The sequence below is a fragment of the Hippoglossus hippoglossus genome, chromosome 18 (genome assembly GCF_009819705.1).
Source record: "Hippoglossus hippoglossus isolate fHipHip1 chromosome 18, fHipHip1.pri, whole genome shotgun sequence".
Lineage (NCBI taxonomy): Eukaryota > Metazoa > Chordata > Actinopteri > Pleuronectiformes > Pleuronectidae > Hippoglossus > Hippoglossus hippoglossus.
In genome coordinates, this window is record NC_047168.1 from 5,228,866 (window position 1) to 5,256,861 (window position 27,996).

Genomic DNA, 27,996 nt, shown 5'->3' on the forward strand with positions numbered 1-27,996 from the left:
AATATTCCATTCATATTCCAGTTTACGTGCTACAGCGGAGTCTGAGGATGATGTCGACATAATGCAACTAAAGTCGTAATGTTCCATGTGTTAATTTAGTTGTTGCTTATTCTGAGTATGACCTTATTTGGGTCAAGGTAATTAGACAGTGCAGTTTACATGACAGTGTCTTATTCAGACGATTGGATCAATAAAAAAAGAAAGTGAAAGCTCATAATTTCAGTGATTGACAGAAAAGCAATTCATTTCTCAATTAAAAAAAATTTAAATATAATGCAGTGATTTTTTTTATAGACATATATATTTGTTTTAATGTCTATATTATTGCTACTTTCCAGGTTCATGGTGAGTGGCTTGTGTATTCCAACCAGCTCTTTCTATTTCCTGCTGTGATTTCGACCTCTTCAGGCAGTGTAATAGTTAGAGCAGCAACAACCATCATACCTGTTGAGTGCCATTATAACAGGTGAGGCTGATGCATTATTGTTTATGTACAGTGGAAACATTTGAAGCGTTGGAGTATCAATTTAGTTTAGGATATTTCAGTGTACAATCATTTTGTCTGGATGAGAAAGAAATCTCAGAACAAAAGCTGTAGTGTGTGTGTGTGTGTGTGTGTGTGTGTGTGTGTGTGTGTGTGTGTGTGTGTGTGTGTGTGTGTGTGTGTGTGTGTGTGTGTGTGTGTGTGATAAACTTGTGAGCAAATAAGACAAACGCAAAGTAAACGTCAGCACAGTTCAGTAACTTGCGATGAGTGTTTATAGTGTAAAGTGTGAAGTGAGCGCAGGTCAGCAGCAGTGTGGTGGGAGGCCTCAGACAGAGACTCCGACACGGTACAAACCAGCTTCTGCTCTGATCCTGAATCAACGTCGCCCATGATTTTACAGCGTTGGTCCGTAGTGGAAACTCTGTATTCACTCTTTTCTGTTTCCACTGCACTCTGGAGCCATGAAGCAATAATAATATTGTACATTTCTCTCAAAATCCCACGGTGCTTCCGGGCTTACTTCACGGCACACCAGTGTGCACACCATTTGGGAACCACTGGATTGGAGCAATGTTAAGGGATGTAATAAGCTGCCATCAGCACTTTAACTGTATGACCCGTGCCTTGTTTTTTTGTAAGCACAGAAAGCAGACAGTGAATGCAGACGCATTAACCCCAACCTGGCAACCCATGACATCCACTATCGGTGTATTTGGCCTTCTGCACTTCTCCCTTCGTACCATGGCAGGTGAAAACTCTATCTCACTGAAGTTTGACTATCAGTGGAGGATTTCTCTGTCAATATTTCTTTCAAAATAATATGAAATTGAAACCGACTAAAAATAAAAAAAGTTATGTCCTTACACAGATGACTGCAACTCTCTACGTAGTTCCTCAGTGTACCAGCAGGGGGAAGCAGTGTTTTTGGAGGCCAGTGTGGAGGCGCCGCTGCATCCTCTACTCACTGTATATGTGGACTACTGTGTTGCTACACTGAAGCCTGACCCTCTCTCCTCGCCAAGCTACAGGTTTATCACCAATTATGGGTCAGTCGGTCCTTCTGGCTCCAAAAACCTCAACAAAATTCTATGCATTTGTGTCTGGTTCAAAGTACTAAACTCAACACAACTAAAATGGTTCTCTGTAGAGCGCATACCTACGCCTAAGCCCAACAGTCCCCTGATGAAATTATTTTTCAATTCACCAGATCATGAATTTTATTTGGATCTGCACAAATTTGCTCACGCACACAGATATCAATCCCCTTAAAACAGTTTTTTTTTCCATCAAGATCCACGAATAACAGAATTTTATTCTGCATCCTTCCACCAAGTTTTGTGGCAGCCCGTCCTGTAGTTTTTGTGTAATGCTGCTAAATAATAGATTAACACACAATTGTAGATTAAAACATAATCCTCTTTGGCAGAGGTAACAAAAGTGCTCAATCCAAGAATTCAAATGTCACATTGAATCTAATGAGTGGAATCCTCAGCCAAGTATGATCATCTTTCAGTGTTTCGGACCAGCTTGGAAGCAAAGCTCTGTTGGTATCATCATGTCTAAATGAGATGTGTTTCTCCATCATTCCAGATGTCTTGTAGACAGTGTATTACCAGGGTCTTCATCTAAATTCCTCCTGCGGGAGCAAGAAAACCGGTTGTGCTTCAGTGTCCAAGCCTTCCACTTCAAGCAGGATTCTGGGGAACAGGTAAACAACACCTCATTGGGCAGTTGTCGCGTTATTATTTTCCAAATGACAATTGACACTGGAGGAACCATATTCGCACAAAGATGCTATTTGTGGAATTCATCGCTCTTATTTTTGAACTCATCCTACAGCAGTGCATTGTCAGCCAAGCACTTTTCAGTTGCATTATGATTAATCACGCACAAGTGTATTTATCACATTGCTGAAATCAATACTGGATCAAATGTACTTTTATTCATTTGGCTTTGTTCTTCAAGATGTTCATCAGCTGCCACCTGAGGGCCACTCCGAAACCAAACTCCCAGAGCCACCTGAACAAAGCCTGCTTCTTCCACAGGCCCACATTCAGGTTAGGCTGCATCTAGTGACGTTCAGTGTTGAATCAGTTCGTCATGCTTTGGTCTGAACTAGTGCTGCACGATTAATCTAATGTTCATCAATAGCCCGTGCAGTTATATAAGCACACAAAGCTGCGATTTAATGTTTAATTCTGTGCAGATATAAACAATCGTCACTCTCCAGTCCTGCTGAGCTCATCGTCTGTGACAGAATCAGTGGCTGTGTGATCGATTTTCTCTTTCTGGTTTATTTCTGCGCTAAAAATTAGTTTTCCCTCTTAATGGGTTTATTTCCTCTGTAGCAGCTGAACATGTGACAGCAGCAAGCAGAGACTCCTGCAGCCGAAATTAACTATCTCTGAAACAGTCACTATAGACAGACTTGAAAATACTCACCGGCCTTGCAACCCATAATGCAACACTTGTACGCTCCATTGTTGAGTGAACTTGCAATTGTCTGTACATAGCCTGTCTTATATTGGACTCATTGCGGTGTGCACTCTCTCCAGACCAGTAAAGAACTGTCATCATGGTTTTTCTGTTCATTCCGTTTTGTTACTTGGCAAAAATACTTTGACCTCATACATGTTATGATGGATGTTCAAGAAATATGCATTAAACATAATCAGCAACTGTGCATTTTCTTTGATAACCAAGCACTCCTGCAAAAAATGAATTATATTGCAATTGCAATATCGTCCACAATAATCGCATAAGTCTTTGTACACCAAATTGTGCAGCACTAGTCTTATCTTAAGATCCACTGATATAAATGCATCTAGGTATTATCCGGATGTCCCTCTGTCACTCAGGTGGCGTGCCACAGAGGGGGACCAGGCTCTGTGCGAATGCTGTGACTCTGACGACTGCTTGAGACAGACTGGAGTGGGGAACATTGGCTACACTGTCCACACGACTCCACCCCATAAAGGTTTTCCCATGAACTTTACACGTTTTTGACGTCATTTTTACCAGTTGTGCTGAATGCAGATGACAGCCATAGCAACGTATATGGATGTGAAGCCTATGTCACTGAACTAGTTTGTGTGTGTGTGTGTGTGTGACAGAAACGACGCATGAGGCGGACACAACAGTCGGGCCTCTTCACACCCTGCCACCCTCCCATTGGACGGGTCATCTGTCAGTCAGTCACTGAAGAGCATTTTCACGACTTGACTATTAGGTGGGTACAGGGACTGCTGAGAGCTGGGGAGTTGTCCAATAAAGCATTTATCACGTATTGTTTTTCTTGTTTCTAATCCTTCAGTGAATAAATGCATAGCTCAAAGGCATGAATAGCCTGCTACAGCATTGGCTCTACAGATTTATGCATGGAGCCTCCTTCTAAACACATTTAAAGTCCCTTGATGTGAGGATTTATTTTTTGACTACTCTGAACCCTTGGAGGCCGTTTACAGCAGTGATGCACCACAGCCATACACCACTGCTAACAGCATATGCTGGCAGGAGAAATGAAAAGGCAAGATTTGACAAAGGATGTGTTCATTTTCTGGTTGTCAGCTAAAAGATTCAACCCAAATTTGTTTCTGTAAACTAAATGTAACTGTGTCTACATGTAGTGAAACACTTCCATGTGTATGCCAGCAGAGTGCGCTAGTGCTGCTCCTCGTTGACTGAGCTGAAGATGCATATTTTGAGAAAGCTTTATTTCGCCCCAAGAGAAATAAACAAAACAAACCAATTTTCACAACCATGATTACATTTTTCTATATAATACTATAAACACTAATTCAAGCTGCCGCAGTCGTGGTTTTTATTTAGTTAGCGCAGCACTGTTAAGTGTCTGTGAGCTGACTTGATAGAAATCCTGTTTGTAAATATGTGTCTCATCAGACCGACAAGTAGTAGCTTCAGCCTGACTGAAGAATGAGTAGTTTTTCATTCAGCCATTAAAATTAATAGCCACAAAGAGGCTGAAGCACCACAATGGAACTTAAAATATCTCGGAGGCAACAAGCGAAGTCGAATAAACAGACATCAGGGTAAGAATGGGACAGCTCCGCAGCCGTGCACTCTCTGTACTCTGCTTCCACTGTCTGCAGGAGAAACCCTTATCTAGTCCCGTGAGAGGAAATGTGACAGACCAAATGGGAAACCTGGTGGATTTTAACGGCGCAGTGTCTTATTCCATGACATCATGACGTCAGTTATTCATGATCTTTATCTCTGAGAACAATCCACTGTATTGATGTAATTAGCAATTGTATTTCGCGGAGGATCTTACTGGTTCTGGAATATGCTGACCTTTCCCTCATCACTTGTTGGTCAGACATTTTGTGAATGGAAGAGTTGAAACTGAGCAGTTACATTTCGGCGTTGTTTGGCTTTGTGGTTTTACCTGTCAGGAGAATTCATATCTATGCAATGGAGAGATATTCGGATGCTTCTGTTTAAATATTGTTGTAAAGTTGCAGTTACTCTTAAGTATTTGTTGTGGCACAAGCAACGACAGTGTTTCAGGTCGATGCAAGTGTGAAACTTGTGATTTATGGGGCCATCGTGCTTCTGATTATTCTCAACACTTTGGCTTTGATAATATTTTAGATTAATTGTGTGCTGCATTTGTTGTAAACTCACAGGCATGCAAGAGTTTATCCAGCAGATGAACCAGGTAAACCAACTTTAGTTTCAACATTACAGATTAGGTAGTATAGTATTTTGGCAGCCTTGCACAAGTTATTAATAAAAAGCTTCTTAAACTTAAAGGTTCAGTGTGTAAGATTTAGGTGAAAGGGATCTATCGTTAACACAGTTCAGGAATTTTGTCAGTGAATATATCTGGTTCATGGCAAAATGTTGAATAAATCTGTGTAATCTGTGTATTCTATCTGTGATAGAATATGTGCACATAGTGATGCAAATGTGATTTAATATTTTTATGGATATGCTTTGGGGATGCATGAGACCAGTGTTTATGATCATTTAACCGTAACAGGCAGACTCGTTCAGCCTGATAACAGGGAAACGGCGTTAGCAGAAGACACGTGTTTTCTCCGTTTACACACGAACAGCTGAGAGCTGCACTGAGGTAAGGAGAGGAGAAGGGGGAGATTCTGGAGGAGGAGGAGGAGGAGGAGGAGGAGGAGGAGCCACTGGGACCTGACTGAAGCTACACAGGTTTGTGTTTTTATTATATACTACGTGGTCTCGTTGATGTCAACAAGAACAATACAACAAAGTGTTTTTATACACAGCTCTGTGTTGACATCTCACTGAGTAATGTTAATGTAACATTAGCTGTCTCAGAAACCACTGAACAATAATTATATGAATACTGTATGTTACAGGAATATCTTGTCATTGTTTTTACACATGTGGGATAAAAACATTCCAGCTTATGACCCCTAATAACTGACATTATCATATAACAACATAATATAGATCTAATAATAAAGCCTTCTCTGAGTTTCTCCTTTGTTGTTTTCAGACACTTCCTGAAGAGATGAGTGTGGAGCAGCACAGGGGCTGACAGCTGCAGACATGGTGACCCACCTTCTGCTGGAGTACCATGGTGTTCCTATGAACTGTAGGGACACACCTTTCAGACAGCCAGAGGAAATGCTGTGGTCAGGATCCTGAAAACTGTGTGAGTCTACCACTGTACTTCTCCCAGTACTGCCTAGAAGTGTTTTACATATTCAGAGGCAGTACCAGGAGGATGTTTGGGTTTTAGACCGCTCTGGAAGCTTCATATAGTACCACAGGTATTCACACAGCTGCATATACTAGGTGCAGAAGGATATCATTTGTGTTATTATTATTACTTCTGTTGTATCTTTTTTATTTATTAGTTTTTCTATTACTATTTTCACACATTTGCTTTGAAATTGTTAATTGTTTTATGAATATATTCATATTTTCCACTATAAATATTTGTTCAATTGGGTTTACACTGTAATGAAAATTGCAATAATAAAAGGGACATTAAACAGATTTGCTGTATTAATTTTGTATTTATATTATATACATAAACAGATTTTTTACACAGGTTGGTCTGCGTGAAAGGCACCATGATTCAGCTTTGCTTTTCAAGGACGAATAGTGGTCCTGTTGAAAACAGTTACAATACTTATTAATATAATATTTGACATTCATATCCAGTTTGGCAAAAGTAATGCTTATATGAGAATGACTTACAGGGTTTGTATTCCAGAAGAGTTACAAAAAGACTATATTTATAAAAATGCATATTTAAAAAAAATATATATATTTGTAAAGACTTGTGAAGCTGAAATTCCGGTTTTCAACCATTCAATATCTGATATACATGTTAACAACTTTGAACATGGACTGTGGATGTGAGTGATTTATTTCAAATGCAAGCTGTGGAAACAACAAAAATATAATACTAAAGCATTTCAAACTTTTTTTAATAGATATGGTGAAATGGCAGTCAGAAAGGAGAGAAAATAACAAAGAATGGAAGAAAGAAACTTTTTGTTGACAATAAAACATCAGAGAATAAACATTGCAATATTAATTCCAGTGGAAACTCCATTGCTCAACAAAGCTGGATCTGAAAAGGGTTTTTCTTTCGTTGGAGTTGATGTATCAGGGTCAGAAAGCTGTAAAAGAACCTTAAGAAAAAAAGTGATACATGACACAGTTGTCTCCTCCTGTAATATATAATTTCACATCCTGAGGTGGTGGGAAGTTCACTAACATTGTATTTCTGGTGCATAGTAATAAAACTAATCTATCTAACAACAGATTGAATTTATATTGATGTGGTAAATTACCTGTTCAACAGAAAACTGGACACTTCAGCGTCAGAAACTCTTTGTCTCTCAGTAGTTTTCCATCGTGGAGACAACAAGTTGTTTATCCTCATTTCCTGTTTCACCACGCCTCACTTTAACTTTCACTTTCACTTCTCAGATGAAGCCTGCAGCCGTTCCTTTGGTTTTTCAGTGCTACATTTATTGTTTATTACTTATTATTATTTAGGTATTTTCCGTTACGGTTTTTATTTTAGGCTCACTACAGAGTTAATATAACTTAGATATGAGGATTATATCCCGTTTTGTGCAAAGAGAGCATTAGAAATCCTTAGACATCTTACACACTGCTACTTTAAATTGATCTTGTAGTAAACTGCAGAAATCCTGAAGTAGATAAAAGATTATGTTGCTCAGCTCATTTACCGGTTCAAACTAGCTGCTTGTTTTCATACAAAAGTACATCGATTTTATCACTCCACAATACAATAAGATTACCAGATTCAATAACTGTATTTAATGGAGTGTTTATAGGTTGTTGCATTTGAACTATGGAGACTCTAATATATAGTTGTGAAAATTATTTGGCTTGATGGTTTCCTGACTTAATGTAACACATTAAATATTCATCTTTTGTAACTGACCTTTTCCTGCCAAGCTTATGACACACCTTGCTGTTGGGTGGGTGAGAAACAATAACCTCCTTTAAAGCACACTGTCAACACAAAGCAAATGAAAAACACAAAGAGCTGTAGCAGTCATTAAAGTCAGTGTTGAGGGTGTGTGGTGTAAGAAAAGGATGTTGAAGGGCAGAAATCAAAGAGAGAGAGAGAGAGAGAGAGAGAGAGAGCTCTCATTTCTGAGATATTTCTTGATGTATTACACAATCTCAAATAAGTCTGCTTCATGTGATGAGATTTTAAAAAGAGCCACCCTGTAGACCTACCAGCAAAATCAGAACTGATTTGCTGAAACTTGAAAATTGTAACTAAAGCTTACTTTCTACTCCTGTGAGAAAAAAGCGACTGAATGTATCAGACTGGTTAGTAAATTTAGAAGGTTCACCTGGATGTCACGTTCCCATTACTGTGAATAAAAACCCATGACAGTAAATGCCGATTTAGCACAGCAGCAAACCTACACAAATCCTATGACTGTAGATATGAAAAAGTAATTTGAAAAAAGAAAAGTTAAAGGTGATAGTATTCCTGTTGTGTTCTGTATGCTGTGATTGTGCTTTGGGGAACATTGAAGAATACATGCTGAGCACTGCCATTGTTTCTTTATGGAATCTGTTTAATTGAGTAATTCATCCGTACATGTTGACAACACCACAAATGGAGTGAATGATCTTTTAATTCCTTTCAAAGTGTAAATAGTTACCACAAGATAAAACTCAAAACAAAGAAACCCTTCATTCTGAGGGAGAAAATAAAAAGATTGTGCTCAATTTAAAGAGAAAAAAAACTCAACAACATATTGACATATACACTTAATATTTTCCTACATTGGAAATGTAAATATTTCACATTAGATACATCACAGGAACAGGAACAGATTTTTAAATTCTGATTTTTTAAATCCTGTTTGATAAGGATGATACCACATACAGACATGGTCATGTTTTAATAAGAGACAATATATGTAAATATTTGACATCAGGATTGTCATAGAAACAAAAAATAGCATCTCACATTAAATTTGATAAAAGAAAAACCAACAATTTCTGTCTTGATTATTTGCGTGGATGTTTTTCGAGGCAAGATAATGATGTTATGTCAAACAAAATCCTAAAATCCATTTGGTATGTTTCTTAACATGTGCTCCTAGAATGTACACAGACTATCAGACTGTATTTCAGTGAGCTCATCAACACAGAGTTAAAGCAGATTACTTTGTTAAAGACGTAAAAACATTCTCAGATAAAGGTGAACACAAATGGATCAAATTATCCATGACAGGATAATGAATCAGTGTAATGAGGAGGATGTGCACTTCTCTAATCAGACAGCTTGTTGTCTCTCAGTTGATGTTAAATGACTCTTTGAGACTCTGTTCTGCCTGTTGAAGTGAGATATTTTTCCAGGTTGTAGGAATATCAGCAGGCTTTGCACCATGTTCTACTGCAAACTCCTCATTGAACTTTGCCATTACATATTTCCAGTAGTCTGATGCCTGATAGCTTCCATCTGGAGGAATTTTCCAATCTGGGAAGATGTCTGTGTATTTTTTGTAAGAGATCCATTCACCTTTAGTAGCACCACAACGAAATAGGTTGTCACTCACCACAGATGACGAGCATATGTCAGTGACTAGTTTTTTTGTTTTTTCCCACTTGTATCCATTCAGACCCTGTGGCCTATGCAGTGAAGCCTCATGCTCAGAATGGTTACTACCTCCACACACACAGGCCACTGCACAGAAGGGACACTGTTTACCACATCCAATCACTTGGGTGAAAAGCTCATTCTGGGGCTTGACATCAAGATGTTGAAGTATACTCTGGATGTCTCTTCTTTTAAACTCTTGCCTCAGAGCTTCTTCCATTTTATTCACAAACTCTGTGAACCAGTGAGCAAACTGTTCCTGGTTTGCTTTGTTCAGCATCATGACATCACCAAGTGCATCCTGGGAAATGACCAGTGTATCACCAAGTTCCTGACAGAAGTTGTTAATGAATGTTTTCAAGTCAGCACTTGTTTTCTTTGTGGCCTTGTGGATTGCAGCCTTTATGCTTCTGATACTTGAGTCAAGATGCGGATCCACTAGCTCAAACATCTTAGAATCTTTTGATAAGTGTTTCACTGTTTGGTCGAGTATCCACTCCTTTACATATACCTCATATGAGCCAATGTACCGTACGTACTCCCTAAAGCTATGCTTTGAGAGCAAATCCAGTAAAATGTCATACTGGGAGCAGACTCTTGTGATGAACTGTGATTGTTTCCTCATTTCAGTAATGATAGCAGGACCCAGTTTACTGTAGACAAAGTTTTCAACTGCAGGCTTCAAACATTGTTTGGTGAATTCTTCTGCCTTCTTCTGGCTCTGGTCCCGTTGATGGAACACATCTTTGAAAGTATCACAAAACATTTCTTTGTTTTTCTTCAGACATACGTAAGGGTCATTCTCCTTTAGGAAATCTTCGTGCATTTTCTGAAAGTGTCTGGTTGCAATGCCACAGATGTGCAGTTTTAGAGAAACTTCAAACTCAATTTCTACGATTACATCCTCATGCTTTTGCAGCCTCTCATCAATAATGCGAAGGATCTCCTGGATGTAAGCATCAGAGTAGTTTTTAGTTTTTTTTGCATCTGCTTCAGGTGCATCTGTTTTCCCTTTTTCCTTCACATACTGAATGCATTCAGCTATGATGTTGTCAGCTATCTTCTGTACCCTGATTGTGGGATCTTGAATGGGTAGCCAATTGCTCGCCCCCTTTTTAGCTTTTTCAAGTATTCCTTTGGCTTTATATATGAAAGGCGTTTTGCCACAATCTTGCAGTTTTGTTTTACTCAGCAATTCACATGCATGACCCCCTTTGGGTGAGAGATTTGTTCTTAAGTAGTGGGAGACACTGGTGAAGACATTTGTTGGCACTTGTTTGGAAAAAGACAGTTTCTTTACTGTTTCTTTCCACATCTTATCAAATTCTTGGTTCAGTTCTTCATCTCTCATCTGGATGTTTTTCTTTCGACATTCATCGATCAGTGCAAACACTGCTCTTTCAATTTCTTTTGTGTGATTTTCCTTGATTTTTTGAACTTCTGTCTGTCCCTGTTTGATTTCAGCCGCTGCTGTGAGTTGACTATACACAGAGTTCTCCATGTCTCGTCGAAGACTCCTTGCACTGTTTGCAAAGTCCTCTTTGTATCTTTCTACGAGATGGACATGGCCGTCTTTTTGCTCAAAATAGTTTTTCAGTTTTTCAAGAAGCTCTTTCTCCAATTCCATCAGCTTTGTGGAGACTTCACTTTTCAAACTCAAGATGAGTTCTCTCATGTCAACTATTTTAGATTTGGAAGCAGGTGTTCCTAAATTTGAGATGGTTGTTTCAGCATATGTTATCCACTTGTATATGGATTCTTTGAACTCCCATTCCCACTTGTTGAATTCTGTGCATAGCCTCATGTATGCATCAGCCACTAGACTGTTTCTGAAGCTGAAGATGAAGTTTTCATGCTTCACTGCTCTCCACAGGCTTGACATCCACTCTTTAAACTTCAAGATGTCATTAGCAGAGGACTCACACTTTCCTAGTATTTGGGTGATGTTTTTCTTGAACTGATATACAGCTTCACTGTACCCTGCATTGACTGGTGCCATTGGTGGGTTTCCATTCCAGAGTCCAGGAATGTACCAGTTCCCAGTTTCTGGGTTGTACTCCATGACATCAGTGAAGCAGGTGTTCTTTTCTTTCTTCTCCATTTTGGCTGCTGCCTGTGTCATCTCGTTTTAACTGATCCAAGAGCAGTTTCCTCTCTCTTTGGGTGTTCTCATTGGCTGAAACATCTGACACATTCTGGTGAACAAACTGACATTTAGGCTTTTTGCCCACCTCTTTCATCCTGAGAAACGCATGCACAACTATTTGTAGGATGTCCTTCATTTGTGTGGAATTCTCCATTGCAATATTGATAATGGTGATGTCACTCAGCCCCACAACAAGTGTTGCGAGCTCATTGTCGTGCTCATGGCTATCATCCAGTTGTGCAAGCTCTGCTGACTTTAAGCCCTCAGTGTCAATGATGACCATGAAGTCACAGTCAAGGTCTTTTTTGACATCTTCATTGATTCTGATGAGCAACATAAAAGCACCTCGAGTGCATCGGCCACTGCTGACTGCAAACTGCACTCCAAACATGGTGTTAAGAAGAGTGGACTTTCCTGTGCTCTGAACTCCAAGAACCGTGACGACCAGTATCTTGTTCTTTGGAGACACCAGTTCATTGAGCTGAGAGAGAACATCACTCACCCATGTGAGAGGTATGTTGGATGCATCTCCATCTACAAGCTCCAGGGGAAATCCATCAAGCAACAATCCTGCACAGATTTCTGGCAGATGCTGTAGTTGTTTACGTGACTGATCTTGTTCTGGAAGGGAAACTGAAGCTTCATAAATCTGACCCATTTCACGGAAGAAGTGTTCAATTCCCAGTGAGCTGCTGGAAAGCTCTTTATCAATGACTTTGATGGCCTCTTTGTTCTCAGCATCTTTGCATTTTTCTTTGTACTGCTTCCTGAGGCCAGACAGTTTTTCTCGAGACAGGTTATCAAGGTTCATTCGCATCCATTTCAGGAAATAACGTCTCTCTATGCCTGGGCTTGATATTGCCTTGATGAAGCATGTCATGGCATCTGATATGTTTTCAGAGCTCTGTTTCTTCCGAAGTTTTTCTTTCTTTTTCCTGAAGCCCTGCTTTGTATATTTCTATGTCTTCAGATCCAAGATTTTTAAGACGAAATTCCTTCCTTCTCTAAAATTGTTAATTCCTTCCATATTTCGCCATGCAAGGGAAGCTGAGTGGCTTTGTAGTCAGGGATGTTTTGAATTTTTGATGTTATGGCATCTGCATTTTCCTTGGCAGTCTGACACTCTGGACAGTCTTCATCAACCAAGATTCCCAATTCATGGGCAATGTCAGCCATCTTCTCAATGCACATCTTCTCCTTTGTGTTCTCAATAACATCGTTGACTTTTTTCCACAAACCTTTGACAAAGTCTGCATCATTTTTCTGCTTTGTCTTTGTAATGATGTTTTTTGTTAAGCCCAGCTTTGTTGCTACTGTTTTTAGAGCATCCATACTAAAGCATTTGCTTTCTTGGTTACCGACCAAAAACATCTGTGCCTTGTGGTGGAGGTTGGTTAGCAGCTTGCACTCAGGGTCCAAATTGTCAAAGAACACAAACACTGCTGCAGATGTCTGACACAAGAAAGAAAACTGAGTTTCAAATGAAGCAATGTCCCCACGAAGGTTAGCTACAGCTAATGGCTCACTGAAAATATCAATGTTTTCTTTGCCAGAAGGAAGGTACCAAGTTATTTCAGTCAGTCCATTTGATATTCTTCTTGGAGTGTCACCACACTCCATATTCTTGTGAACAAAAAAGTCATTGCTCAAAAGCTTATTGAGAATCTCTGACTTGGACATGGAACATTCCCCCAGTCTCACAAAAGATATCAGTGGGATTTCAGAAAGAACAATTCTTTCTTCAGTAAAACCCTTGGATTGTACAAGTGACTGAGGTCTGTACGTTTTAACAATGTCTCTCATGGCCCAAAGCATGAGTTTGCACTGCTCTGTGTCACAATCTGGAAGCAGGAGAGGCACAGAAAACTGACACATGGACATTTTGAGGGCCATTTCCTGTTGCACAAACCCATCAGAACACAGGAAGAGAGCAGTGATTACGTCAAGGGGGTTTACCTTGTCACCTGAGTCTGTAATGTCGCTCTGATTACTGAAGTCAAATTCAATCGTTTCTGTTGCTCCGTCATTGGATGATTCACATTCTGATTTTATTTCTCTCGCTGTCACATTACCATCATTAGTTTCTTCAAGAAATACCATGGAAGATCTGAGTTGCACTTGGCAGGTTCATCAGTGATGGCCTTCAGGTCAATCTGCAGTATTTCGCTCAGTGTTAGCTTCTCTGTGTAGCGCTGCTTCAAGCCCAGATCCTCCAACAAGGTCTGTTGTTGTGTCTCTGTGGGCATGAAAACAATGATTATTAAACCCATAATTACAATGGCCAGTGGTATTCAGATCATTCCCCTTTGCATTAGGGAGGTATGGATGATATGTGTTAAATAAGTTAGTATGTATATATGTCTTTGGAAGGACAGAAAACTGAAACCACTCTTGATCTGAAAACATTTTTCCACCCCTTTACTAGTGTACCTTTTAAGTCAATAATCAGATATCTATAAATGATATATTATTACAATAGAGATTGTTATATTAATGTATATAGCTACAGAGGGGTTATGTTTTGAATCCGGTCCAGTCCCATTTTTTAGCTTAATATGTCAATGTGTGACTTCACATTCTTGTGAATGTCATATATAGGTATGGGTAATATGTAGGGAATTTCATTACATCTGGCACAATTCACTTGGACTTATGGTGAACAAATCTTAAAAAGGTGAAGTTGAACAATTCAACTGAACTGGATAACCTTGTTAAAGTGTATTTAATGTTATCTTAATAGTGATACTGTCGTAATATAATGTGGCACAACTGCACAGCACCTCAATATTAACACAATAGTTAATAGAGTTTTTATGTCTTTCTTGCCAAGAGTTGAACAAGTAGATCAATACCAAACACATATCTGTAGACTCGATTGGCTGCAATTGACCTTGAGGGCAGTTGTGAGGCAGTTGGAGTGAATAACGTTTAACAGCTAAAAGAATTATCTACACCTTCCTCGAGACAAAAAGGTCCACACACGACTTGAAATTGAAATGAAACAAATTCTAAAATCCTTTCCTTTTTCCTACTGGGATTTTGCCCATTTCATGCAAACATTCTTCATTCACATTCTGATTGGTCGATCAAGGATTTGTGACTCATTGCAAATGAAGTCAAATGGCCATGTAAAGGAGGAAAGGGAGGATCATCGTGTTTGACAGCTAAATGTACATCTAAAGTAGAAGCTTCTAACTCTGGTGTAAATAATTATGTTCCACAAAAACGCAGGCTCTGGTGAAACCAAAATGGCGACGCTCGTGCTACATGATGTCACTAACACTTGCAGAAAGGTTACATCAAGCAAATTGACAGAATTGTTAATTATTTTATTTTTTTACTCCATGAAGGTTACATTTTGGGGCTACACATTCTGTGCGACCTTGCAAGTGCCCCCCACCACAACCAGGAAGTTGTGAGAGCGGACCATCTCCCTATATTAGAAATTCTCTTGTGCAACTCATAAGTGTAATGGCAGCCTTTTTCATAATGCACTTATTGTTAGTCGCTTTGGATGAAAGCATCAGCTAAATCAGTGGTTCTCAACTGGTCTGGCTTCGGGACCCACCATCACCCCTTAATGACAAGCCGCGACCCAAATCGAGGAAAATTCTCAATTTCTCAAATTTATTTAATGGAAAGATGGTGCAGTTTGAACCTGAGATAGTACAGAATATCACAGTATGCCAACACAAAAAAACAAGTTTAATGATAAACCAAAACGACCAGCAGGTGGCGATGCTAGAGAGGGAAATATTCCCTATTACACTCAATTAGCTGCATTTTGATTAAAACCCCAAAATTGCTTCTTAAGGACACAAGGTAATACAACATACATAACAATTCAGTAACTTCAGCCTTTTTTAACAGACTCAACAGTGCTTTCATGCACAAACATGAAATAAAAGTCCAACTATTGAGAAGTAGTTTCAAAAAGACTCAAATTATGTAGCTTTAGCTGAGAATACTCACTCACTGAATCTATGACAACCAACAAAACTGATCCTATTCACACTGAAAACGGGTCCGCGACCCACCAGTTGAGAATCACTGAGCTAAATGATATGTAATGTAATGTAATGGACACTAGGAACATACTGGACTGGAAATGGAGGAAACTATTTCAAGTTGTTCAAGCTAATTTGGCAGGTTTGCAAGATCATACATTGATAGTTGATTTTAACAACTTTGCAAACGCACAATAAACTAATAAAAATGATGTCAGAGAAGAAATCTGGGGTATTATGGCTGTGGCTATAACAATGATGAGGTGGCTAAGGTTGCCAGCAGAAGGTTTTGAGGTAGATGCGCCTCTTAAAACCACTGAAAAGCATGACTATCAGTCAGTGCAATATTGGGCAATCTAATGACGAGTTTATATTTTGTGAAATGTAAGGACAACTGCCTACTATTGGAGCTACACTACCAGATGTCTTGGCTCAGTCAAATGCACTTCAGAAAACTGAGGCCAAAGCTGTAAATAGACTGAACAGCTAGAGACCTGTGCATCTAGGTTAATATTTCGAGTGGACTGCATTAAAAGCACCAAGTGCAGTCATCCCTCCACCCGCTTCAATATAGTGATCTTCTATCATGTCCTCAGTAGAAAACCTGAGCAAGCACTGCTGCATCAGCATTTAGCCGTAAACACAGGTTCTTCTTAGAGAAGGACTGTCTGTGGACTGAGGTCCAACTTTAATGAGTAACTGATGGGAACGTAACTTCAGAGATAGCCAGGTTTGGCATTTACTGTAAATGCTAATGGAGAGCATGTTCCCTGTTTGTCCACTAGTTGTTAGACTACCACAGTGGTTCTCAAACCTTTTCTGTTATGCCCCACTTTGGAGCTAGAATATTTTTCATGCCCCACCCGCTCCCCTGCCCCAACAAAATTATGACAAAATGGGCCAAGTTTAACATAAAATAAAATACACATGAACATTAAATTCACATTACTTTCAGGAATTTCTTATGTGCAAATAAAAAACCTTTTTCAAACAACTTTTTGTGACATTTGCCACTTTTTTCAAAGAATAGTGCAATAACTTTGCTTAAATTCAACTTAATTGAAGTACTTTTGGTGACATTTATCACTACATTCCTCCATCAGTCTGTACTTTTTCAAAAATAGAGAAAAAATAAATTAAATTATAATCACTTTGTTACAACCATGATAAAGCTCAACCAAAAAGAACACATGCATGTGACTGGGGTGTAATGTTTCCAAGTGTCTTCTTAATTTGTTGGGTCTCATTCTGTCAGCTGCCAGAGTTTTCAGACCTAAAAGACACACTGGTCTCTCCTCATGTCCTCCTTCATTCACTGTGAACCCAAGAGCAAGATCGGCTTCATCGTACTTTCTTCTCAACTTGGTTTTTGAACACTGTGTCTTGTTTGTCACTGACCGGCTGCTTCACGTGAACGAGCTCTGATCTCACTGTGTGTGTCTCTCTGAGCGAATGAGTGGGGGCGGGGGGGGGGCGGAGCCCCGGGGCCTGTGTGTGTGTGTGTGCGCTGTCTGGGGGCACACACACACACACACACACACACACACACATTCTCCCGCTCCTGGTATTTCACTGCTGGCCTGATACGATGATGATTTAACAAATTAACGTGAACGTGAGTTCACTGTTCGCGACAAATATGCGCGACATGCACAACACTGTACAGGAGCCGCTGCAGAGCCGCTGCAGAGCCGCGGGTTGCGACCCCTGGCTACGGCGAAAGAACGATTTGTTTACTGTTCCACCGTTAAAGAGATGCGGACGTCAAAACATTAGTTCCGCCTCACATTTCCCCTCCCGGTCGCGCGCCCCACCTGTTATGCCTCTGCGCCACACAGTTTGAGAATCACTGGACTACCATGACCTTTGCAAGTGAGGGTATTTAAACAGCCCTGCCTTGTATGTGCTACTTGTCACTGTCTGTGCAGCAACCCATAACTATAAACCCTGTAGTTTTAGTAGTAGTCATATAGTTTTCAAGAATTTCATGGCTGCCTGTTGTGTTCACAGTAATGCTCTGCTCTGTTAAAAACAGTTTTAACGATGGAAATATTAATAACTGCTTTAAACTACTTACAAACTGCACAGTAAATGGTGCCTTTCAATCTGAACAATAGAGTGCATGAGACTGACCTTCGTGGCGGTTTTCTATTGGCGCCAAGGTTATGATGACCAGGTGGATCTCCATCGCCCATTCCCTTGATAAATGAAAAAAACACATTTGCAAACGTGACGAATCAACTTATTATCCCATACACATTAGCTTATAGTGAAGTGTTTCCATAGAATTAGTTTTTATCAACACAAAATAACTAGATTAGCTGTTTACCTCCATTGTGGCTGTACTCTCAATCCTCTCACTTGTGCTTCTCACTGTAAAATAGAAGACAATTCTGTGAGGCTTCATTCCTGTGACGGTTACACCATCAGCTCAGTGTTAGTATAGTTTTGTTACATTTCATTTCAGTAAAAACATTACACATAGTTATTTGTTCATAGCCTCTTTATTTAACGGACAGTTAATTTTCTGAGTTGGGTGCACACAAGTTGGTCAATATTCTGTCTTTTTCTTTAATTATTCTATGTTTCTCTTTAATTTGCAATGACACTTGTTTGCAGTGAGCTCCCCGGGCAAAATGCTTGAAGCTTGCAGGAAGTGGCCTTTTAAGCCCAGCCCACAGGAAGTGGAGGAGGCCCAAGCATGACTGGAGGAAGGGGGGGGGGGGGGGGGGGTGTAATAATTTACATCAACAGTCTTTAAAATGTCTTTGTACCCCTCTCATCACATCAATGATTCTCGCGAAAAGAAAAAAAACATAAGTAATTTTCATAAATTCCTAACAAAGCTATGTTATTGGTGTAGTTATGCAGGTCCTCCCATCAGGCACATGTTAGACAAAATCACTGACTAAACAATATAACGACCAAACTCTGTCATAAGCAACCTACCTTTGAAGGAAATTTACCCATGGCACGACTGCATTCTTTTGTCCAGGATTTTCTTTCGCAGTTACGCAGGTTTTGCAGGTGAAGTATTTCTGCTGATACCATAGACAAAACACCTCTCTCCACCACACGAGCCAATGCAATAATGCGCTGCAGAACACTCCTTTTATGCTCCTCAGCAAGCCACTTTCACTTTGAGTTTGACACGGTCACATGGTTTCCCAGAAAGGGACGGTTTGCAGTAAATTGAAATAATGCCACACACTTAGTGCATTGCCTATTTTTTTAAATCAATGTTGAAGCCCATGGAAACAATATTTACAATATTTATTACATGTTTCCCACACAATCAAAATGAACTGTAAAGTTGTCATGAATACACTGAGACTGGGACAGGCATGAAGATGTGGTGGAATTTGCAGAAAATAAACAAGCTATGAAACATCTACTCATGAAATTCAACTGTTACAATGAAGAAAGGCTACATGTTGCAGTATCATGCAACTCATCTTTACCATCAATACATTTAAGATAAACTGGATTCATAGATAAGTTGAATGTCAGCTTTGCTTATGTAAGGACATGCAATGGAAAGGGTAAAAAGTCCAACTCTTGGGAGAGCACTTTGATCAAAGACATTGATTGTGAGTGCATGTGAAAGATCATAAATGTAAAGCAGTCCCTCTCAGGTAGTACGTGGGGCGTTGTCTAGGATATACAATGATTCATTTACAGATGATGTATGATAAGGTCAAAGAATAGACTGTAGTAGCTGTTTCTGCCATGAAACAACAGCCAACTCAGCTCACAAGACATTGGATATTGTGTCGGCAAATGCATTGATCACAAGTGGTCGGGCCTTTCATACCACCCCAGTGCCAAGTGGGATGGATGGATGAATGGAGGGAGGAATGAATGGATGGAGGGAGGGATGCATAAATTAATGAATGGATGGAGGGAGGGATGCATAGATGAATTAATGGAGAGAGGGGGGGAGGAATGAATGGATGCATAGATGAATGAATGGATGGATGGATGGATGAATGCATGGATGGATGGAGGGAGGGATGAATGAATGGATGCATAGATGAATGAATGGAGGGAGGGATGGATGAATGCATGGATGGATGTAGGGAGGGATGAATGAATGGATGCATAGATGAATGGAGGGAGGGAGGGATGAATGAATGAATGGATGAATAGTTTAATGAATGGAGGGAGGGAGGGAGGGATGAATGGATGGATGGATGGATGAATGGAGGGAGGGAGGGATGGATGCATAGATGGTTGGATGGAGGGAGGAATGAATGGATGGATGGATGAATGGAGGGATGTAGGGATGAATGCATGGATGCATAGATGAATGAATGAATGAATGAATGGATGGAGGGAGGAATGAATTAATTAATGGAGGGGTGAATGAATGGGACTGAAGTACTTCTGACGGTGTTTCCCACAGTTCTCTGCGCAACTGATTGTGACAATGCGACTCCAGCCGTCGGTCGCTAACCACGCTGCCTGTGTGAAAATGGCCGTCCTGCTACAGTTCACCGGGCTCCACCTCGACTTTCTGGCGGTCGCGCTGTCGGTGAGCGCCTCTTCTTTCGCCATGGGAACCCGGGACAGCAGCAGACTCGAGATCCGCTGCGGAGAGGCGGAGGTGAGGGTCACCGTGCAGCGGCGGCTCCTCGAGGAGAGACGGGTCCCGTTCAGACGCGAGCACCTTCGACTCGGGGCGAAGCCGACGCGGGGCCAGGAGGCGTCGTGCGGACCGCGGGGACTCATGACCGGCGAGGCAGCGGTCATCTCCGCGGGGCTGCGGGACTGTGGGGCCGAGTCCAGAGTAAGAGGGAGAGCCGCGGAGGCAAAGTCTGAGCTCTCGGATAAAAACGCGAGGGAATGTAGTTATAAAGCACGTTTCCTTCACCGAAATCAGGGCGCTGCGCAGGCACATGAAAAAACAACAACTGAGACCAAATATACATTTCAAATCTCAAAGCACAGGTTGCCATAATTTTCAAACAAAATAAAAGGGAAGTACAAAAGAGATTAAAAAAAATTAAAAAACGATTAAAAGAGGTGAACGAAATAAAAAGGATCAATTATTACAAACATTTTCAAATATTTTGAAACAAAAAAAAAGTAAAATGGAAGTGAGAAAATATTTAAATTGAATAAAATGCAAGAATGATATGAACTTGCAAAATGGCTTCCTTAAAGGGATAGTTCACCCAGAAATGAAAATCCACTCATTATCGACTTTGCCACTTTGCCGATGTAGAGGTGGCTGAAGCGTTTTAGTCCACAAAACACTTTACAAACAACCGAAAGCAAAATGCCTCCATACTGGTCCTGTGGTGTCTTTCAAGTGTCCGCAAGCGCCGACTATCAAATTGAACTCAACAGCGTCATTTACACCAGGTTTTTAGCCTAAATGTCCTCAGATATTCGCCTCTGGAGCTTCGTTCCTCCGTGGTTTACAGTGGACATCTAGGCTAAAAACATGGTGTAGATGACGCTGTTTTGAGACGAATTTGAAAAGATGAATGATTGTTGTGGACTCGAACACTTCACCCACCCCTCCGTCGGCATAGTGGTGAGTCGATAGTGAGTGAATTTTCATTTTTGGGAGAACTATCCCATGTGTTTAGCCCTTTCCTGAAGATTGCAATGGAGGGACCATCAGGCAGTTGGTTCCAGCGCTGTGCCCCATAGTGACCAAGGGGTCTCAGAGGTCTTGCATGCAGGGTTCTGTTGGACTAACTTGTCTGTTATGTATTTGGGGAAACAGATCACTCAGTATTGGATTCATGGACAGTGATACTGCCTATTGACCTTATTCTGAATAAGACATTATTCCCATTATAATGTTTACATGAGTTGCTAATAGAATATTCCATTCATATTCCAGTTTACGTGCTACAGCGGAGTCTGAGGAGGATGTCGACATAATGCAACTAAAGTCGTAATGTTCCATGTGTTAATTTAGTTGTTGCTTATTCTGAGTATGACCTTATTTGGGTCAAGGTAATTAGACAGTGCAGTTTACATGAGTGTCTTATTCAGATGATTGGATCAATAAAAAAGAAAGTGAAAGCTCATAATTTCAGTGATTGACAGAAAAGCAATTCATTTCTCAATTAAAAAAATTTAAATATAATGCAGTGATTTTTTTTATAGACATATATATTTGTTTTAATGTCTATATTATTGCTACTTTCCAGGTTCATGGTGAGTGGCTTGTGTATTCCAACCAGCTCTTTCTATTTCCTGCTGTGATTTCGACCTCTTCAGGCAGTGTAATAGTTAGAGCAGCAACAACCATCATACCTGTTGAGTGCCATTATAACAGGTGAGGCTGATGCATTATTGTTTATGTACAGTGGAAACATTTGAAGCGTTTGAGTATCAATTTAGTTTAGGATATTTCAGTGTACAATCATTTTGTCTGGATGAGAAAGAAATCTCAGAACGAAAGCTGTAGTGTGTGTGTGTGTGTGTGTGTGTGTGTGTGTGTGTGTGTGTGTGTGTGTGTGTGTGTGTGTGTGTGTGTGTGTGTGTGTGTGTGTGTGTGTGTGTGTGTGTGTGTGTGTGTGTGATAAACTTGTGAGCAAATAAAACAAACGCAAAGTAAACGTCAGCACAGTTCAGTAACTTGCGATGAGTGTTTATAGTGTAAAGTGTGAAGTGAGCGCAGGTCAGCAGCAGTGTGGTGGGAGGCCTCAGACAGAGACTCCGACACGGTACAAACCAGCTTCTGCTCTGATCCTGAATCAACGTCGCCCATGATTTTACAGCGTTGGTCCGTAGTGGAAACTCTGTATTCACTCTTTTCTGTTTCCACTGCACTCTGGAGCCATGAAGCAATAATAATTTTGTACATTTCACTCAAAATCCCACGGTGCTTCCGGGCTTACTTCACGGCACACCAGTGTGCACACCATTTGGGAACCACTGGATTGGATCAATGTTAAGGGATGTAATAAGCTGCCATCAGCACTTTAACTGTATGACCCGTGCCTTGTTTTTTTGTAAGCACAGAAAGCAGACAGTGAATGCAGACGCATTAACCCCAACCTGGCAACCCATGACATCCACTATCGGTGTATTTGGCCTTCTGCACTTCTCCCTTCGTACCATGGCAGGTGAAAACTCTATCTCACTGAAGTTTGACTATCAGTGGAGGATTTCTCTGTCAATATTTCTTTCAAAATAATATGAAATTGAAACCGACTAAAAATAAAAAAAGTTATGTCCTTACACAGATGACTGCAACTCTCTACGTAGTTCCTCAGTGTACCAGCAGGGGGAAGCAGTGTTTTTGGAGGCCAGTGTGGAGGCGCCGCTGCATCCTCTACTCACTGTATATGTGGACTACTGTGTTGCTACACTGAAGCCTGACCCTCTCTCCTCGCCAAGCTACAGGTTTATCACCAATTATGGGTCAGTCGGTCCTTCTGGCTCCAAAAACCTCAACAAAATTCTATGCATTTGTGTCTGGTTCAAAGTACTAAACTCAACACAACTAAAATGGTTCTCTGTAGAGCGCATACCTACGCCTAAGCCCAACAGTCCCCTGATGAAATTATTTTTAAATTCACCAGATCATGAATTTTATTTGGATCTGCACAAATTTGCTCACACACACAGATATCAATCCCCTAAAACAATTTTTTTTTCCATCAAGATCCACGAATAACAGAATTTTATTCTGCATCCTTCCACCAAGTTTTGTGGCAGCCCGTCCTGTAGTTTTTGTGTAATGCTGCTAAATAATAGATTAACACACAATTGTAGATTAAAACATAATCCTCTTTGGCAGAGGTAACAAAAGTGCTTAATCCAAGAATTCAAATGTCACATTGAATCTAATGAGTGGAATCCTCAGCCAAGTATGATCATCTTTCAGTGTTTCGGACCAGCTTGGAAGCAAAGCTCTGTTGGTATCATCATGTCTAAATGAGATGTGTTTCTCCATCATTCCAGATGTCTTGTAGACAGTGTATTACCAGGGTCTTCATCTAAATTCCTCCTGCGGGAGCAAGAAAACCGGTTGTGCTTCAGTGTCCAAGCCTTCCACTTCAAGCAGGATTCTGGGGAACAGGTAACAACACCTCATTGGGCAGTTGTCGCGTTATTATTTTCCAAATGACAATTGACACTGGAGGAACCATATTCGCACAAAGATGCTATTTGTGGAATTCATCTGTCTTATTTTTGAACTCATCCTACAGCAGTGCATTGTCAGCCAAGCACTTTTCAGTTGCATTATGATTAATCACGCACAAGTGTATTTATCACATTGCTGAAATCAATACTGGATCAAATGTACTTTTATTCATTTGGCTTTGTTCTTCAAGATGTTCATCAGCTGCCACCTGAGGGCCACTCTGAAACCAAACTCCCAGAGCCACCTGAACAAAGCCTGCTTCTTCCACAGGCCCACATTCAGGTTAGGCTGCATCTAGTGACGTTCAGTGTTGAATCAGTTCGTCATGCTTTGGTCTGAACTAGTGCTGCACGATTAATCTAATGTTCATCAATAGCCCGTGCAGTTATATAAGCACACAAAGCTGCGATTTAATGTTTAATTCTGTGCAGATATAAACAATCGTCACTCTCCAGTCCTGCTGAGCTCATCGTCTGTGACAGAATCAGTGGCTGTGTGATCAATTTTCTCTTTCTGGTTTATTTCTGCGCTAAAAATTAGTTTTCCCTCTTAATGGGTTTATTTCCTCTGTAGCAGCTGAACATGTGACAGCAGCAAGCAGAGACTCCTGCAGCCAAAATTAACTATCTCTGAAACAGTCACTATAGACAGACTTGAAAATACTCACCGGCCTTGCAACCCATAATGCAACACTTGTACGCTCCATTGTTGAGTGAACTTGCAATTGTCTGTACAAAGCCTGTCTTATATTGGACTCATTGCGGTGTGCACTCTCTCCAGACCAGTAAAGAACTGTCATCATGGTTTTTCTGTTCATTCCGTTTTGTTACTTGGCAAAAATACTTTGACCTCATACATGTTATGATGGATGTTCAAGAAATATGCATTAAACATAATCAGCAACTGTGCATTTTCTTTGATAACCAAGCACTCCTGCAAAAAATGAATTATATTGCAATTGCAATATCGTCCACAATAATCGCATAAGTCTTTGTACACCAAATTGTGCAGCACTAGTCTTATCTTAAGATCCACTGATATAAATGCATCTAGGTATTATCCGGATGTCCCTCTGTCACTCAGGTGGCGTGCCACAGAGGGGGACCAGGCTCTGTGCGAATGCTGTGACTCTGACGACTGCTTGAGACAGACTGGAGTGGGGAACATTGGCTACACTGTCCACACGACTCCACCCCATAAAGGTTTTCCCATGAACTTTACACGTTTTTGACGTCATTTTTACCAGTTGTGCTGAATGCAGATGACAGCCATAGCAACGTATATGGATGTGAAGCCTATGTCACTGAACTAGTTTGTGTGTGTGTGTGTGTGTGTGACAGAAACGACGCATGAGGCGGACACAACAGTCGGGCCTCTTCACACCCTGCCACCCTCCCATTGGACGGGTCATCTGTCAGTCAGTCACTGAAGAGCATTTTCACGACTTGACTATTAGGTGGGTACAGGGACTGCTGAGAGCTGGGGAGTTGTCCAATAAAGCATTTATCACTTATTGTTTTTCTTGTTTCTAATCCTTCAGTGAATAAATGCAGAGCTCAAAGGCATGAATAGCCTGCTACAGCATTGGCTCTACAGATTTATGCATGGAGCCTCCTTCTAAACACATTTAAAGTCCCTTGATGTGAGGATTTATTTTTTGACTACTCTGAAGCCTTGGAGGCCGTTTACAGCAGTGATGCACCACAGCCATACACCACTGCTAACAGCATATGCTGGCAGGAGAAATGAAAAGGCAAGATTTGACAAAGGATGTGTTCATTTTCTGGTTGTCAGCTAAAAGATTCAACCCAAATTTGTTTCTGTAAACTAAATGTAACTGTGTCTACATGTAGTGAAACACTTCCATGTGTATGCCAGCAGAGTGCGCTAGTGCTGCTCCTCGTTGACTGAGCTGAAGATGCATATTTTGAGAAAGCTTTATTTCGCCCCAAGAGAAATAAACAAAACAAACCAATTTTCACAACCACGATTACATTTTTCTATATAATACTATAACCACTAATTCAAGCTGCCACAGTTGTGGTTTTTATTTAGTTAGCGCAGCACTGTTAAGTGTCTGTGAGCTGACTTGATAGAAATCCTGTTTGTAAATATGTGTCTCATCAGACCGACAAGTAGTAGCTTCAGCCTGACTGAAGAATGAGTAGTTTTTCATTCAGCCATTAAAATTAATAGCCATGAAAACAAACCCGTGAGGAATTTCCACAAAGAGGCTGAAGCACCACAATGGAACTTAAAATATCTCGGAGGCAACAAGCGAAGTCGAATAAACAGACATCAGGGTAAGAATGGGACAGCTCCGCAGCCGTGCACTCTCTGTACTCTGCTTCCACTGTCTGCAGGAGAAACCCTTATCTAGTCCCGTGAGAGGAAATGTGACAGACCAAATGGGAAACCTGGTGGATTTTAACGGCGCAGTGTCTTATTCCATGACATCAGGACGTCAGTTATTCATGATCTTTATCTCTGAGAACAATCCACTGTATTGATGTAATTAGCAATTGTATTTCGCGGAGGATCTTACTGGTTCTGGAATATGCTGACCTTTCCCTCATCACTTGTTGGTCAGAAGTTTTGTGAATGGAAGAGTTGAAACTGAGCAGTTACATTTCGGCGTTGTTTGGCTTTGTGGTTTTACCTGTCAGGAGAATTCATATCTATGCAATGGAGAGATATTCGGATGCGTCTGTTTAAATATTGTTGTAAAGTTGGAGTTACTCTTAAGTATTTGATGTGGCACAAGCAACGACAGTGTTTCAGGTCGATGCAAGTGTGAAACTTGTGATTTATGGGGCCATCGTGCTTCTGATTATTCTCAACACTTTGGCTTTGATAATATTTTAGATTAATTGTGTGCTGCATTTGTTGTAAACTCACAGGCATGCAAGAGTTTATCCAGCAGATGAAACCAGGTAAACCAACTTTAGTTTCAACATTACAGATTAGGTAGTATAGTATTTTGGCAGCCTTGCACAAGTTATTAATAAAAAGCTTCTTAAACTTAAAGGTTCAGTGTGTAAGATTTAGGTGAAAGGGATCTATCGTTAACACAGTTCAGGAATTTTGTCAGTGAATATATCTGGTTCATGGCAAAATGTTGAATAAATCTGTGTAATCTGTGTATTCTATCTGTGATAGAATATGTGCACATAGTGATGCAAATGTGATTTAATATTTTTATGGATATGCTTTGGGGATGCATGAGACCAGTGTTTATGATCATTTAACCGTAACAGGCAGACTCGTTCAGCCTGATAACAGGGAAACGGCGTTAGCAGAAGACACGTGTTTTCTCCGTTTACACACGAACAGCTGAGAGCTGCACTGAGGTAAGGAGAGGAGAAGGGGGAGATTCTGGAGGAGGAGGAGGAGGAGGAGGAGGAGGAGCCACTGGGACCTGACTGAAGCTACACAGGTTTGTGTTTTTATTATATTACTACGTGGTCTCGTTGATGTCAACAAGAACAATACAACAAAGTGTTTTTATACCACAGCTCTGTGTTGACATCTCACTGAGTAATGTTAATGTAACATTAGCTGTCTCAGAAACCACTGAACAATAATTATATGAATACTGTATGTTACAGGAATATCTTGTCATTGTTTTACACATGTGGGATAAAAAACATTCCAGCTTACGACCCCTAATAACTGACATTATCATATAACCAACATAATATAGATCTAATAATAAAGCCTTCTCTGAGTTTCTCCTTTGTTTGTTTTCAGACACTTCCTGAAGAGATGAGTGTGGAGCAGCACAGGGGCTGACAGCTGCAGACATGGTGACCCACCTTCTGCTGGAGTACCATGGTGTTCCTATGAACTGTAGGGACACACCTTTCAGACAGCCAGAGGAAATGCTGTGGTCAGGATCCTGAAAACTGTGTGAGTCTACCACTGTACTTCTCCCAGTACTGCCTAGAAGTGTTTTACATATTCAGAGGCAGTACCAGGAGGATGTTTGGGTTTTAGACCGCTCTGGAAGCTTCATATAGTACCACAGGTATTCACACAACTGCATATACTAGGTGCAGAAGGATGTAATTTGCATTATTATTATTACTTCTGTTGTATCTTTTTTATTTATTTGTATTTCTATTACTA

General features: G+C 40.4%; 1 protein-coding gene and 1 pseudogene across 3 annotated transcripts; one reads left to right on the top strand and one right to left on the bottom strand.

Annotated features, from left to right (window-relative positions):
- Nucleotides 1-333: 333 nt before the first annotated feature.
- Nucleotides 334-27,926, top strand: LOC117779343 (zona pellucida sperm-binding protein 3-like). Of its 3 annotated transcripts, none has more exons than XM_034615438.1 (17): nucleotides 334-466; nucleotides 1,127-1,235; nucleotides 1,378-1,533; nucleotides 2,078-2,195; nucleotides 2,453-2,544; nucleotides 3,346-3,464; nucleotides 3,601-3,716; nucleotides 5,982-6,138; nucleotides 20,158-20,541; nucleotides 21,923-22,050; nucleotides 22,740-22,843; nucleotides 22,964-23,141; nucleotides 23,685-23,802; nucleotides 24,059-24,150; nucleotides 24,952-25,070; nucleotides 25,209-25,324; nucleotides 27,619-27,926. In XM_034615438.1, exons 9-16 carry the CDS (start codon nucleotides 20,182-20,184, stop codon nucleotides 25,295-25,297), a joined length of 1,188 nt encoding a protein of 395 aa, XP_034471329.1. In that variant the 5' UTR covers nucleotides 334-466; nucleotides 1,127-1,235; nucleotides 1,378-1,533; nucleotides 2,078-2,195; nucleotides 2,453-2,544; nucleotides 3,346-3,464; nucleotides 3,601-3,716; nucleotides 5,982-6,138; nucleotides 20,158-20,181; the 3' UTR covers nucleotides 25,298-25,324; nucleotides 27,619-27,926. The 3 variants fall into 3 exon arrangements, with proteins under 3 accessions (XP_034471329.1, XP_034471330.1, XP_034471331.1); XM_034615439.1 differs by having other exon boundaries at nucleotides 22,964-23,063; XM_034615440.1 differs by having other exon boundaries at nucleotides 20,158-20,358.
- On the bottom strand, nucleotides 8,548-18,851 carry LOC117779338 (annotated as a pseudogene).
- Nucleotides 27,927-27,996: the final 70 nt, after the last annotated feature.